At 43.5% G+C, this 14594-nt stretch overlaps 1 protein-coding gene across 2 annotated transcripts in view; it reads left to right on the top strand.

Moving 5' to 3' along the window:
- Nucleotides 1-7558: 7558 nt before the first annotated feature.
- The window catches only part of Klhdc10 (kelch domain containing 10), a 55252-nt gene continuing 48216 nt past the window's right edge, over nucleotides 7559-14594 (top strand). For both annotated transcript variants that reach the window (XM_021164781.2, XM_021164780.2), the window contains exon 1: nucleotides 7559-7819. In XM_021164781.2, coding sequence (XP_021020440.1) covers nucleotides 7663-7819 — 157 coding nt within the window. In that variant the 5' untranslated portion in view covers nucleotides 7559-7662. The remainder of the gene's footprint in view (nucleotides 7820-14594) is intronic.

The raw sequence follows: 14594 nt of genomic DNA, 5'->3' as shown, positions 1-14594 counted from the left end.
AGGGCGGCACAGAGAAACCCTGTCTCTAAAAACCAAGGGAAATGCCTTTTACAAAAGGAAGTCCTTTGAGAGAAGTAACTCTCTTTTTACTTAATTTTAATTCTTTAATTGTTTTAAAAGATTTATTCATTTATTATTTACAGTCTTCTGCCTGCATGTGTGCTTGCAGGTCAGAAGAGGGTACCAGATCTAATTATAGATGATTTTGAGCCACCATGTGGTTGCCAGGAAGTGAACTCAGGACCTTTTAACCTCTGACCCATTTCTCCAGCCCCCTACATCTTTAATTCTTAAACTTTCTCTCTCTCTGTCCCTGTCTGTCCGTCTCCGTCTCTCCGTCTCTCCGTCTCTCTCTGTGTCTCTCTCTTTCCAGACAGGGTCTGACTGTCTTGGAACTCACTTTGTAGACCACATTGGCCTCAAATTCATGGAGATCTTCCTGCCTCTGCCTCCTAAGGGCCAGGATGTAAGGATGCACCATCATGACTCGCTCATGCTTTTTTTTTGTTAACACATTAGTGTGTGTCCGTGGTGTGTACATGTGGGCACATGTCCCACAGCATATATGTAGGCCAGAGGGTGACTTGTGGAGTCAATTCTCTTTTTCTGCCTTTTCAAGGGTTCCAGGGATCAAAATGAAGTGGCCAGGCTCGCACAGGAAGTACCTTCACTTTCTGAGCCAGCTCACCAGACCTGCTTAATCTTTAAGTCTTATCCTTTTTTTGTTTTTGTTTTTGTTCTTTTGCTTTTCGAGACAGGGTTTCTCTGTGTAGCTCTGGATGTCCTGGAACTCACTCTGTAGACCAGGCTGGCCTTGAACTCAGAAATCTGCCTGCCTCTGCCTCCCAAATGCTGGGATTAAAGGCATGCGCCACCACTGCCCAGCCCGTTAGTCTTTTCTTTTGCTACATATCTATTACTATTATTTTTTTATTTTGTGTGTGATGTAGGTATATGTACATACAGCTGTATATATGTGTATGCACTCACGTGTAATGACAGTTTTGGAATTTTTGTTTCTTTAAAAACAGATAACTGTTATAAGAATGTGTTTTCATTTTACTCCCAGGAGTGGGGATGTGGGGTTGCTTCGGACCGTCCGCAGCAGCTGGCTATGGCTTCCCTGGCGTTCCAGCAGGAGCATGGTTTTGCCAGCTGCAGATAGCTTCGGCAATTGTGTGGTGTTTGGAACTCTGCGAACTTTTTAGAGGGTAATAAATGCTAGAGCCCTGAGAGGGGGGAATAGGGGATTGTTGACCATTCGGTGGGATTGCTTGCAGTTTGTTAATAGCCCTAGTCAAAGAAGAAGCAAAAGGAAAGAAATTAGATTCAGGGTTTTTCCTAATTCCTTTCTCCGATCTATCTTTGTTTCCCTCCTATCTAGTGTTAGGGGATGAAACTGAGGCAGGGGGAATAAAGGGCAGGGGGAAAAATGAACCCACAAAGTAGCAAAGACTGGCTATACTCATGTACATATAGCTAGGTGTGTAGTCCAGAGCTTGATGTCAACTGCCTTCCTCTGTCTCCATCTTGTTTTAGATAAGATCTTCCACTGGGTCTAGAGTGCACTGAATTAGCCTTCATATAGCACACACATTAATCCCAGCAATTGGGAGGCAGAGGTAGGCAGATTTCTGAGTTCGAGGCCAGCCTGGTCTACAGAGTGAGTTCCAGGACAGCCAGGGTTACACAGAGAAACCCTGTCTCGAAAAACCAAACAAAACCAAACCAACCAACCAAAAAAAAAGAAAACCGAAAACAAACCAAAAAACAAACAACAACAACAACACACACAAACATTGAGGCTAGGGAGATGTCTCTCGGTGGGTAAGAGCAGCCAAGCTTGAAGACTTAAATTCAATCCCTAGAACCCATGTGACTCATATGGCTTCGTGTATGTACATGCACGAATGTATGCTTGAACAGTGTCCATGTAAATATTCATGTGTGTGAAGTCCAGAGGTCAACCTCCGATGTCTGCCTTGTGGGGTTTTTTGTTTTTTTTTTTTTTTGGTTGGTTGTTTTTTTTTGAGACAAGGTTTCTCTGTATAGCCCTGGCTGTCCTAGAACTCACATTGTAGACCAGGTTGGCCTCGAACTCAGAAATCTGCCTGCCTCTGCCTCCCGAGTGCTGGGATTAAAGGCGTGTGCCACCACGTCCGGCTGCCTTGTGTTTTTTTAAGATAATGTCTCTAAATGGTCTAAAACTTGGCAAATAGGTTAGGCTGGCTTGTCCCAGGGAACCACAAGTTTCTATGTCCCCAGCACCAGGACCTCCAGCGTGTGCCACCATGCCTGGCTTATGGGGGAGGTGGGAGTTGGAGTGGGGCTCTGGCTTTTATTTAAGTGGATTCTGAGGATGAACATCAAGTTCTTACAGTTACAAGGCAAAGACCAAATGCCTGACTGGACATGAGAGGGGGGTTAAAAAGCTCTGAGGGAGGGTCTGCACATAGATGGGAGAGTGCTTGCCTAGCTTATGCTGTGTACATTGGGCATAGTGGAGGGAGGAGGATAAGAAGTTCATGAGTATCCTCTGCTACATAGGATGTTCAAGGCTCGCCTGAGCACTCTCTCTCTCTCTCTCTCTCACAAAAAGTTCTATAGTTCATTCTGTCCTCCACAGTGGGGCTGCACGATGGCTATTCCTGGTTGTCAACTTGAGCACACCTGGATTGAACTACAATCCAGAAATGGAGGGCACATCTGTGATCCAGAATTTAGGCCCAGGTGAGGTAGTACACATGCCATTAATCCCAGGAGACAAAGGCAAGCAGATGTGAGTTCAAGGCCAGCATGGGACAGAGCAAGTTCCAAATCCAGGCCTGGTGGTACACACCTTTAATCTGGGCTATATCTTCTGCTGGAGGCCTACATAAGGACAATGGAAGAAGGAAGAATCACTCTTCTTTGTTTGCACTTACTTGCCAGCACATCCGTTGGAACCTCCCTCTTCAGGATTCCAGTTTATACAGAAGACCAGGGGAAACACCTAGCCTCGTGGGACTGAGCAACTACTAGATTCTTGGACTTCCCATTCACAGCTGCCCATTGTTGGGCTAATTGGAGTGCAGACTGTAAATCATTCATTCCAATATGTTCCCTTAATATAGAGAGACATTCTGTGAGTTCTGTGACTCCAGAGAACCCTGACTAATACAGGGTGTCTATGTGACTATCTACAGGGAAGAATTGTCTAGCTCCTGCTAGTTCCTAGGCTGAGTTTCCCACAAATCCCACTTTTGAATGAATGACTTTTCATTTTTTCAGAGTGTTTTCAGTTCACAGTGAATTAAATAGAAAGCACAGAGAGTTCACAGCCGTTTTGTTCCTGCTGTGCGGCTTCCCCATCTATCAACACACTACCCACCAGCGTGTGGCTCATTTGATAGAATCAATGAACCAGCTTTGATACACCATCATCAGCCAAAGTTCATAGTCTACGCTATGTAATTTAGAATTGTTCCTTTGAAAACTATTCTTAAAAACCTCTCCATGAGGGGGAAAAAAATCAAATCTACATTTTTTTGTTTGTTTGTTTAATTTGTTTGTAGACCAGGCTGGCTTTGAACTCACATAGACCCACCTGCTTCTGCTTCCTGAGTTCTGGGCCTAAAAGCAAAAACTGCCACACCCAGCTTTAAAACCTTGTTTTAAAAACTCGAGGGAGAACAATACAATGAACTCTGATGATCCATCATCTAGCTACAACAAGCATCAATTCTTAGCTGTTTCTAATCCGACCGATCACCTTCCTCCAGTATTCTCCACACCACCCTACCACATCCCCAGCCACTACCCTTAGCCACTGGGCTATTTTCCTAGTTCTGTCAGAGGATTTTTTTTTTTGTATAATTATTTCCACATAATTTTCTTTATTAAATATCTGCTTTTTCAGCTGGGCAGAGGTGGTACACGCCTTTAGTCCCAGCACTTGGGAGGTAGAGAGGCAGGTGGATCTCTGATTTTAAGGCCATCCTGGTCTACAGAGTAAGTTCCAGGACTGCATGATAACCCTGTCTTGACACCCACCCCATCAATTTTTATATACATGTCTGTGTTTGCATGTCTGCCTGTATGGCTGTGCACTGTTTCATGTTTGATAGCCACAGAGGCCAGGAAAGGGGGTTGGATTTCCTGGAATTGGAGTTACAGATGGCTGTGGTCACTATGTTGGTGCTATGAATGCAATATAGTTCTTGTGGATGAGCAGGCAGTGCTTTTAACAGGCAAGTCATCTCTCCAGCTAACTCCCCACCCCAACTTCCCCCTTTGGAGCCAGTATCCCACTTTATAACTTTGGCTGGCCTAGAACATATGTAGACCAGACTAGCTCCAATTCACAGAGACCCACCTGCCTGCCTCTACCTTCTGAGTGGCAGAAATTACTACCATGCCCAGCAATCTTTTAAAGGTTTATTTATCTTTATGTGTATGAAGTTATGCGTACTATGTGTGTAAAGAACTGAACTACAGGCAGTTGTGAACTGTCTGGTGTGGGTGCTGGAAGCAAACCTGGGTCCTTTAGACTAAGCACTCTCAACTGCTGAACCGTAGCTCCTTACTTTAAAACAAAATAACCACTGAACCCAGTTGGTGTTCCCTGCACATGTGGGGGGGTTGTGGGTTTATACACTGGAGCATGAGCAACTAACTATCAGTAGCCACACCCTTGAAGAAAATGACCCTCATCCAGGAGCCATCAGTTGTCCAGAGTTCCTCAGCTGGAAGCAGAGCCTCACACGACAAGGACCTGTGCTGGAATGTTGATCAGCCTGGTCTTGTGCAGGCAACTATAGCTAATATTTATGTGAAGTGCAGTGAGTAGAGTAGCACTGCCTCCCGTCTTTCAGCTCCTACAGTCTGTCTGCCTTTACCCAATGAGCCATTTCACTGGCCCTCATTGCTCCCCCTGCCCCCGGTGCCCTTAAGCCTTCGACATGATCATGTTATACTGTCATGTGATACTAGCGATTGCAGACATTCAAGGGGAAGTTCTCTTAATTTATTAGGGGTGGCAAAATAGTGGTATCCTACCATTCCTTGTTTATACAGAATTCTCCTAGAAAGACAACATTTCTTGGCTCTGGAGAGATGGCTTAGTGATTAAAGAGCACTGACTTGCTCTTCCAGAGGTCCTGAGTTCAATTTCCAGAAATCACATGGTGGCTCATAATCTAATGGGATCCAATGTCCTCTTCTGGTGTGTCTGGAGACAGCTACAGTGTACTTGTATACTTAAATGAATAAACCTTTAAAAAGGATATTTCCTTATATTAGAATCGTGTTATTCAGTTGGTACAATTCATTTTTTTAAAAATGTATATATGAGTGTTTTGTTTGCATGTATGTCTGTGTAACTTATGTGTGCCTGGTACCATGGAGGCCAGAAGAGGGAATTCGACTCTTTGGGACTGGAATTACAGGTGGTTGTAAGTTACCATGTGGGTACTGGGAATCCAATCCAGGTCTTCTGGAAGAGTGGCCAGTGCTTTTAGCTGCTGGGTCATCCCTCCAGCTGTGGGAGTACAATTCTTTAGAAAAATTAACACTCATTAGGGTTTTTTTTTTTTTCCTCCTGTTTTAGGACCACAGACTTTGGTTTTGGGGATTGGCTGGGGACAGTCTCATAAATCACAGAGTGGCTCTAAACTCATTATATAGCCAAGGCACTTGAATTTATGGGCCTCCTACTTCTGCCAATGAGGTGTTGGGCTGGGGAGACAGGCAAGCACCATCATGCTGAGCTTCTGTTTGGTCCGGCCTTTTTTCTTAAATTTAATTTAATTTAATATGTCTGGGTGTTTTGCCTGCACGTATGTCTGTCTGTACATCACTTGCATGCCCAGCACCCAGAGGAGGTCATAAGAGAGCGTCTGATCCTGAATTTGGAGTTACAGATGGGTGAAAGCTGCTCTGTAAGTGCTAGGAATCAAACCCAGGTCCTCTGGACAACCAGCCAGTGCTCTGCATACATCCTTCTAGCTCTTGGTGGTCCTGGGGTTTTTTGTTTGTTTGTTTGTTTGTTTTTGTTGTTGTTGAGTCTGGATTTTATGCAGCTAATGTTGGCCTTGAACTTGTAATGTATCTATCTGAGTGGGATTGGATTTGAATGCCTGATCTTCCTGCCACCATCCTCGGTTGGAGATTACAAGAGTGTGTCACCATGCTGAGTTTTATACTGTGGCAGGAGACTGTACCTTTGGTGCTAGACAAGTATTTTAAGCAACTGAGCTACCTTCATCCCCAGCTCCATGGGTTTCCTTTTTATCAGATGTCAAACATTTCAATAAACTGTATCATAACGCATAATGGATAAAAATACTTCTTTTCCTACAGAAACTGGGTGTGGAGACAAAAAACCAACATTTTATGGCGACATGAAATTTGCTCACCGAGATCAAAGGAGACTTCTGGTCTCAGCACTTTCTCCTTCACCCCAATCCTCAAAAAACCAACCAAACAAAAAAACCCCAAAAATCAAAAAACCCAACATGTGAGGTTCTCATGTGTGAAACATCAAGGGGGTCAGCAGTCCATCAGATTAGATCTTGAAAGGTTTTGTTTCCCTTGAGAAATTTATGTTTTTTTCCTTATTTGGAAACAGCAATGTGTATCTGCATTTTCCCACTGTGCACTGCGCCTCCCCAACTTCAAAGCCAAAATTTCGGTTTAATTTTGAAACGATGGGAATTTCTGATATTTACATTTTAAAATCACATCGTCCGTCCATTTTCTGTCGTTGTGTATATTGTAAGACAATTGAGGTGGGTTGTTTGTGTGTGTGTGTGAGTAAAACATTTACTTGATCGTATGTCATCTAAGAGAGTATCTTTTTCTATTTTTTTTTCTTGGCAGGCATACACAAGCCGCGTGTTTAAATAGAGATCTTCACTGATGCCTGCAAGGTTTTCTTATTGAAATTTTCACTTGTGTTTCTATGATTACTCTAATATCGAACAGTTTTCGGTATTTGCTAATCAGGTTTAAAGCTGTTTGCTCTTGACGTGGCTAATGCAAAGGAAGGGTCCCGGCAGTGCCACCGTGAGACAAAACAAATGATGAAAGCCAGGAGTTTTTTAGATTTCATCTGACTCCTCCCCCTGCCCCCACCTCCCGTGAGCCCTTTGTGTGTGGCAACAGTCCGCAGACCGGGGCTCAGTCTGTAGAACTGCAGACAGATGTACCAACACCAAGTACATGCATTGTGTACCTATGATGTTTCTATATACAGTGCTTATGGGACAGAATTCCGGAGTATCGACCATGCTGGGGCAGCGACCCTGCTTGGGAGTCTCCTCTGGCGTAGCCTCTCCGCTCGGCCTTCGACTATCTGGTCTGAGCCCTCAGCATCCCGGAGAAGCTGTGGAGCTCCGGGAATCGATGCGCTCTCTGAGCGTCTGCTTATGCCTTTTCTCCCCCCCACCTCTTTTAGCTATAGCTATGGTTACCACGTCTCTCCCCGCCTCCCTCCACCTGCCAAGAAAGAGACTGCCCATTGGTCCACTCTCACCAAGGCGGCCAGCCATTGGTTGCTGGCGAGCCCGGCGCTACTCCGGCCCCCGTCTCCCGGGTCTCTTGAGGAGCCCGGGAAGGAGGCTCGGCTCGCGCTGCCGGGGCAAGGGCTTGCCGGGACCGGGCTGCGGCAATCGTTAGCGGGCCATGTCGGCTGCCCAGGGCTGGGACCGGAACCGCCGGCGGGGAGGAGGCGCGGCCGGCGGGGCCAGCGGGGTTAGCGGGGCCGGCGCGGCCGGCGGGGGTCGGGGCACCGGACAGCTCAACCGATTCGTGCAGCTCTCGGGACGGCCGCACCTGCCAGGTGAGTGGTGGGGCCGCTGCCGGCGAGAAGGTGGCGGCCGCCGGGCTCTGCTGCCCCTCGGACACACAGCCGAGGGAGGACAGGGAAGCAGAGCAGCAGGAAGGTGGCGTTGAGGTCAGGAGGGGAACCGGAGCACGCCTGAAGAGAAGTCTCGCTGTGTCGACAGCTCGGGGAGGAGAGTTGTATTTTCCTCCCGAAGGAGAGGCCGCTGTCTCTTTGACATTCCCAAATGTTTCGCTTGCCCGGTTCTTAATCTTTTCCTCTTCCGCGGATGGATGTTGTGAAAGAAAGACATTGGTGTTTAACTGTGGAAAATTATTTCAAAAGGAGTGCCAAATTAAGGAGAGGAGACGAGAGCAATATAGAAGTGATTTTGTTTGAAAGGAAAAAAAAAAAAGCCAACCAACTGTGTTAGAGTTGGATATTTTGAAATGGAATGAGCATGTGAAAGTGTGTGTGTGTGTGTGTGTGTGTTGGCTAGGGAGTATTTGGGAAAGAAAACAAAAAAAGATTGGATCAGTAATATTTGGGGATGTACAGAGACAGACTGGATAATGATGTCTAGATTTTAAAAGGGGGAAATGAAGATCATGAATATAAAGAAACGAAATGATGTGATCCCGGTATCAAAACTGAAAAATTGGAAAAATATACCTATTGCTAAGAATTTCATGGTTTGGTCTTTGAGTTCACATGCTTAAGAAAAAACAAAACAAAGTCATGTAGGTATGTGTGTAAACAGTTGTAAAAAGCGTACGTTTACAAATTTTCAGTCTGTTAAAAGAAAGGTAGAGAATTAAATCATGCACAGAATGCCAAATCATTTTATTGGGCAGTCCTGTTTTTTTTTTTTTTTTTCACCGTGAAGAGAATTGTCAGGAATGATGTACTAGACCTTCGCCATGTTTTTTTTTTTTTGTGTGTATATGTGGCTGGTGTTAAGTTGATTGTATCAGTGGTATATTTGTTTAGATGTTTTGAGAACCTGATTGTTTCTGAATTGTGTTTACTATTGTGACTTGTTCTTCTAGGTGGTAAAAAAAAAAATCAGTTGATTCATTTAAAGATAACAAAGGGGATTTTACTTATTCAGAGAGACAATTACTAATATTTGTGATATGGTTTTTGATGTGTGCCAGAAATGTTCATTAACCCATTTGTGCATGCCATTAAAATACAATTGAGACATTTGTAAATAATCAAATATACCATAAACTGGATTTGAATAAACAGTATCAGACTGGTATTCTGGAATTGCTAAATATGTGATCTTTAACAAGAAAAAAGGAGACATCTTTTTTTTGTTATCGCCAGTTAACAGCAAAACCCTAGGTTTTCTGCATTACTAAGCCTAGAAGGTAAATCCCTTGGCAAGGACTATTCCCAGTTTGCTCTCTGCCTGCAATCTTTTAAGTCTTTGGTCATAGATTAATTATTATACCATGAACTTCATGTGGGCATTCTCAGGGTCCTGCAACATACTGGTGCAGTTCCTCTCTGCTACCACATGAGGGCAGGGTAAGCCATGATTTCAAATAAGGGTCTGAAGTATGGCGCTATTTCTGCATTCCCTTAGCACAGGAGGACAAGAACAGCCATTTGTCCAGAGGTGAAGATAAAACGTGCTTAAACTGTGAAAATTGGAGAAGTGGAGTCGACAGTCTTCGTTTTGCTTCCTTTCTTCCAGGCTGGCATTCAGCTCCTTCTTCCCACACAGGCGGTCTCCATCTTTCCCTCATTCTCAAAATTAGAAAATTCCCAATAGCTCAATAATATACGTTGATATAAATAATAAATTCTTTCATACTAATCCTTTGTTCTCCTACGTACTGCATATTATAGCTCTTTACTCTATTTTGAAGTAATTCAAAATATTTTAAGTGGTAGTGAGGAATAGGAATGTGTAGGTCTGTTTTATGGCTGACGATGGAGACATATCTTTTCTTCCTTTTTTTTTTTTTCTTTTTGATTTTGTGTTTGTTTTTGTTTGGTTGGTTATTAATTTTTCATCTCTCTTGACTTCTATCCCTATTTTCCAATTCACCCTTCTTTACCAAGGCTTCCACATACTTGAAGAACCTTTTTTCTGTCTTGTGTCCAGTCCCTGTGAAACAAAGCAGTATAATATGGTGGTGTTCCTGGAGTGTCCCCATTGCCTTTCAGGGATAGTATCTTTTGAGAAAATGTAAAAGACAAAAATCTTACTATATAGCATGTAGACCAGCGTGGCTTCAAACTCAAAGGCATCTTCCAGGCTCTACTTCCTGTGCACTAGGGTTAAAGGCCTGTGCCTGGCTTGGTGGTAGGATCTTTATCCATCTACTTGTGGGAATCTGAAAGCTGGGTCTCCTTAAGCTCCCCACCAACTTCAGTTATAGTTAGCTACCTAGTCTTGTTCATTTTGTTTCCATTGTAACTAATTCTGTCACTGTCCTTTAGGGTCACTGCAGTAGCTTTCTAAGCAGACTTCCTACGTCTGCTAGAGCCTCCCATTCATATATCACTGATCTTTGAAAATACAAATCTTTTATTATCTCTGCTTATAGCCTTTTTCTTTTAGCTTTTTTGTTTTTAACATTGGGTCTAACCTTTGTCCAGGCTGGCCTTGAACCTTCCACCCTTCTGTGTCAGCTTATAGAGTAGTGGCATTCAGGCACATGCCACCCACCGTACCTAGCCTTTCTTGCTGCTTCATTGCTCTTACAGTAAGACTGAGACCCTTATTGTGTCCTAGACGGCCCTACACCAGGTACCTTCTCGCCTTGGGTTGTTCTCCATTTTGTTCTGTGTTCTCTGCTTTGCTTCCCTCAGCACAGGAAGCCACTGCACACGGGCTTCTCTCCTGGAGGAACCGTGTGCTTCCTCCTCTTATTTAACTTACCTTTCCTGGATCTCAGTTGTATTTTTTTCCATAAGAGCCTTCTTTCACCTTTCTGACATGGCCCTTCTCCCTGTACCCTCTCCTAGTATAACTCATTTTTCCTAAGGTATATGTAGCGTTTGTGTATGAATATTGTTGGGAAAGATGTACTCGATGTGTGTGTGTATGTGTGTGTGTGTGTGTGTGTGTATATATATATACATACATATATATATATATATATACAAATTATATCTGTATGCATGTACCACAATGTAATATATTAACAATTTGTAACTAGGGACTGTAGAGAGGGCGCAGAAGTTAAGAAGCTGCTCTTTCAGAGCGAGTTTTCATTCCCAGCATCCACAGAGTGACTTATAACCAACCATCTGTAACTCTACTTCCAGGGCACCTGCTGTCCTTTGTGGCCTCCACAGGGACCAGGCATAGAGGTTGTGTACAGACATCTAGGCAGGCAAAATATCCGAACACATAAAATTAAGATTTTTTTTTTTAAGTTGAGTAGTGGTGGTGCATACCATTAATTCCAACACTTGGGAGTCAGAGGCAGGTGGATCTCTGTGAGTTTGAGGCTAGTCTGGTCTATGAAGTGAGTTCTAGGACAGACAGGGCTACAGAGAGAAACCCTGTCTTGAAATTTTTTTCTTTTAATTTTAAAAAGATTAATGTATTGGCATTATATGTAAGATATTCATGGATAATGGCTTGATTGCTGTAGTTCAGGCCTGCATAGCCCCACTGGCTCTGGACAAACAGATAATATTGAGTCCTTAAAGTATCAAGTACTACATCAGGCATTGTGTCAGCACAGTGGTTTTGAAATTTTGAATATTGCCTTGCTGTTCTGCTATCTTTTTTTATTTCTAAAATATTTTTTTCTTTAAAAACAGAATTTGTGTGTGTGTGTGCATGCATGTGCACTCATCCCTTATGTATGTGCCACAGTGTGTATGTGGGTGTCAGAGGACAACTTTTGGGAGTCAGGTTTCTTCTGCATTCTATTGCATGGTCCTAGGACTAGAACTTGGGTCATTAGATTTGGCAGCAAGCTCATTTACCTGCTAAGCCATCTTGCTGGCCCTTTTCTGCTATTTTCTAGGATACAGCAGTGATGCTATGTTTAACCACAGGCTAAGAACATTTTTAGGTTTCTAGTTTAGTAATTAAGAGTCTTTATATACCTAGGGGAAAAAATAGGGAATGGAGCTGCCGTTTTGTAGATTATACATTTAGAGATAGAACGCAGAGAGCAAGGGACTTGGGGGACAGAGTACAAGGTAGCATTACATTTAATATGTGAGTTTAATTAAGTAAATGTGCCAGTAGGAAAAAATAGTTAAACATTGTTGCTAACACAGACAATGACAAAGAGGAAGACATACTTAAGTAAGCTGGGTGAAAAATCATTGTAAAATCTTAATTTAAAAGTTTTAAATAAATATAAAATTCAAGTGGTAGAAAAGAACATGTGTTAGTCACACATGGTAGTAAGTGTCTGAGATTGAAGCCTGAGGAGAAGAGGCAGGAAGGCCTGGTCTCCTCCACATCATAGCTGCATTTGGGTTGGAGGCCATCTTGGGCTACATGAAACCTTGTCACAAAAAGCAATAAAACAAAACATGGAGAAGGCAGGTTTTCTTTCTGCCTTCATGACTATTGGCTTCTCTTCTTAATGATACATTTCTTGCCTGTTTTTTCCAGAAGGGGTATGCATTGTGCCTCGGGTAGAGCTGTTGTATGTTTAGATATGCCATACGGATCCTGCCACAGTGATGCCTTGAGTTTCCTTGTCTGTCAGAAACTTCACACTTAGGGTCTTTCCTGCAGGTAAATTCCTAGAGGCTCAGTTGCTACGACAAAGGCCACTCACTATGTAGACCTTGATAAAGTGTCAGATTGCCCTTTGTAAAGGTAGGGCCAGTTCATGGTCTCATGACAGTGTTGACCTGCTGGTGGCTCTTGCTTGGTTCCTTTATTGGAATACCAACCCCCTCCTCATCTTTGTAATAACTACAGATGGAACCCAGGCTTTCTACGAGATAGGCAAGCATGCTACCCAGAAGCTGTTCTCCCAGTCCAGAGATTAGATTTGTTTGTGAGACTGGGTCTCACTCTGTAGCCCTGGCTGACTGGAACTCACTAGATGACCATACTGGCCTCAGACTCACAGAGATCTTCCTGCTTCTATCTCCCAAGTACTGGGATTAAAACCTTTTACCACCTTGACCTACAAGCACCTTGTTTTTTAGTTAGGGTGTTATTGTGTAGCCCATACTGGCTGGGAATGTGTGGAAATCCTTTTTCTGCTTCTCAAGTGCTGGGGTTACAAGAATGTGCATTATGCCTGGCTAAACTTTTACTTTATATTTTAAAAAAATGTATACATGTGTTTTCCTTGCATGTATGTATGTATCTGTGTACCATGTGTGTACTGAGTGCTCTCAGAGATCAGAAGAGAGCATCAGATTCCCCGGAACTGGAATTACTGATTGTGTTGTGAGCCACCATGTGGATTCTGGGAGTTGAACCTTGGTCCTCGGGAGAAGCAGAGCCAGTGCTCCTTTTTTTTGGTTTTTCGAGACAGGGTTTCTCTGTATATCTCTGGCTGTCCTGGAACTCACTCTATGGACCAGGCTGGCCTCAAACTCAGAAATCCGCCTGCCTCTGCCTCCCAAGTGCTGAGATTAAAGGTGCGCTGCTACTACTGCCTGGCCCAGCCATTGCTCTTAACCACTAAACTATCTCTCTGAAACCCTAAACCACGTTTTGTTGTTGTTGTTGTTGTTTTTCAAGACAGGGTTTCTAGCTTTCTGGAACTAGCTCTGTAGGCCAGACTGGCTTCGAACTCAGAGATCCGTCTGCCTCTGCTGGGGTTAGTCCTCTCCCCCCAACTGAATATTTTCGTAAGCATCTTTTTAGCAAATAAAAGAACCATGTTTGTTTCAGTTACTTATAGTCTCTACAGACCCTGTTCATTTCCTGTTGAGATGCTTTACATTGTTTATAGGAACTCGTGCGCTAAGGAACTAGTACTTACTACTTTCTGACAATGCTGTAGATATTTTCCATGGTTTTTCAGTTCATATTTGAACCTTGGTTATAGATTTTTTTTTCCAGCAGGATTAAGTAGTGTTGACGTAGTTTGTTAAAATGTTTGAGTAAAGCTTCCCCCCTGCCCCCCAGGCAGGGTTTCTCTGTGTAGCCCTGACTGTCCTGGAACTCACTCTGTAGACCAGGCTGGCCTCGAACCCAGAAATCCACCTGCCTCTGCCTCCTGAGTGCTGGGATTAACTGCCACCACACCCGGCTTTGGGTTTTTTTTTTTTTTTTTTGGTTTGTTTGTTTTGTGAGTAAAGCTTTTTAAACATTAAGTTATATGATGTTCACACGAATGTTTATGTGAGTGTTGGTGTCCCTGCAGTCCAGAAAATGGTTTTGGATCTCCTGGGGCAGGAGCAGGAGTTACAGGATGTGTGCTGTAGGACGAGTGTGCTGAGACCCAAACTCAGGTCCTCTGTAGAGCCTGTGAACGCTTAGCCACTCAGCCATACTTGAACCACTTGAGTCTAATAATTTGTGGTTAAGACAGATCATCCTTATACCAGTACTTGTTAGCTAAAATTGTAATGGATGCTCTTGTGTTATTCTTGGTACTTTCAGAGTTTTATTTTTATGTGTCAGCGTTGTCCATGTAGATATAAGTTTAAGGAAGCTCTGAGGCAGAACTGGATTTTACTTTTCCTCTGGATGCCCACCCGCTCGTTACTGAGCATCATCACTGAGCACTTACTAGGTACCCACTGTTTCCTTGAATGTGAAATTCTATCTGTAGGCCAACGTAGGCCCTGAATAGTATGGGATTACTGTTTTGCTTTGTTGAGCAGTCCATTC

Source organism: Mus caroli, unplaced genomic scaffold (genome assembly GCF_978045245.1).
Source record: "Mus caroli unplaced genomic scaffold, Mus_caroli_1 scaffold_7, whole genome shotgun sequence".
NCBI lineage: Eukaryota > Metazoa > Chordata > Mammalia > Rodentia > Muridae > Mus > Mus caroli.
Note: the sequence above shows the minus strand (reverse complement) of the source record. Positions and strands in the feature narration are given on the sequence as shown.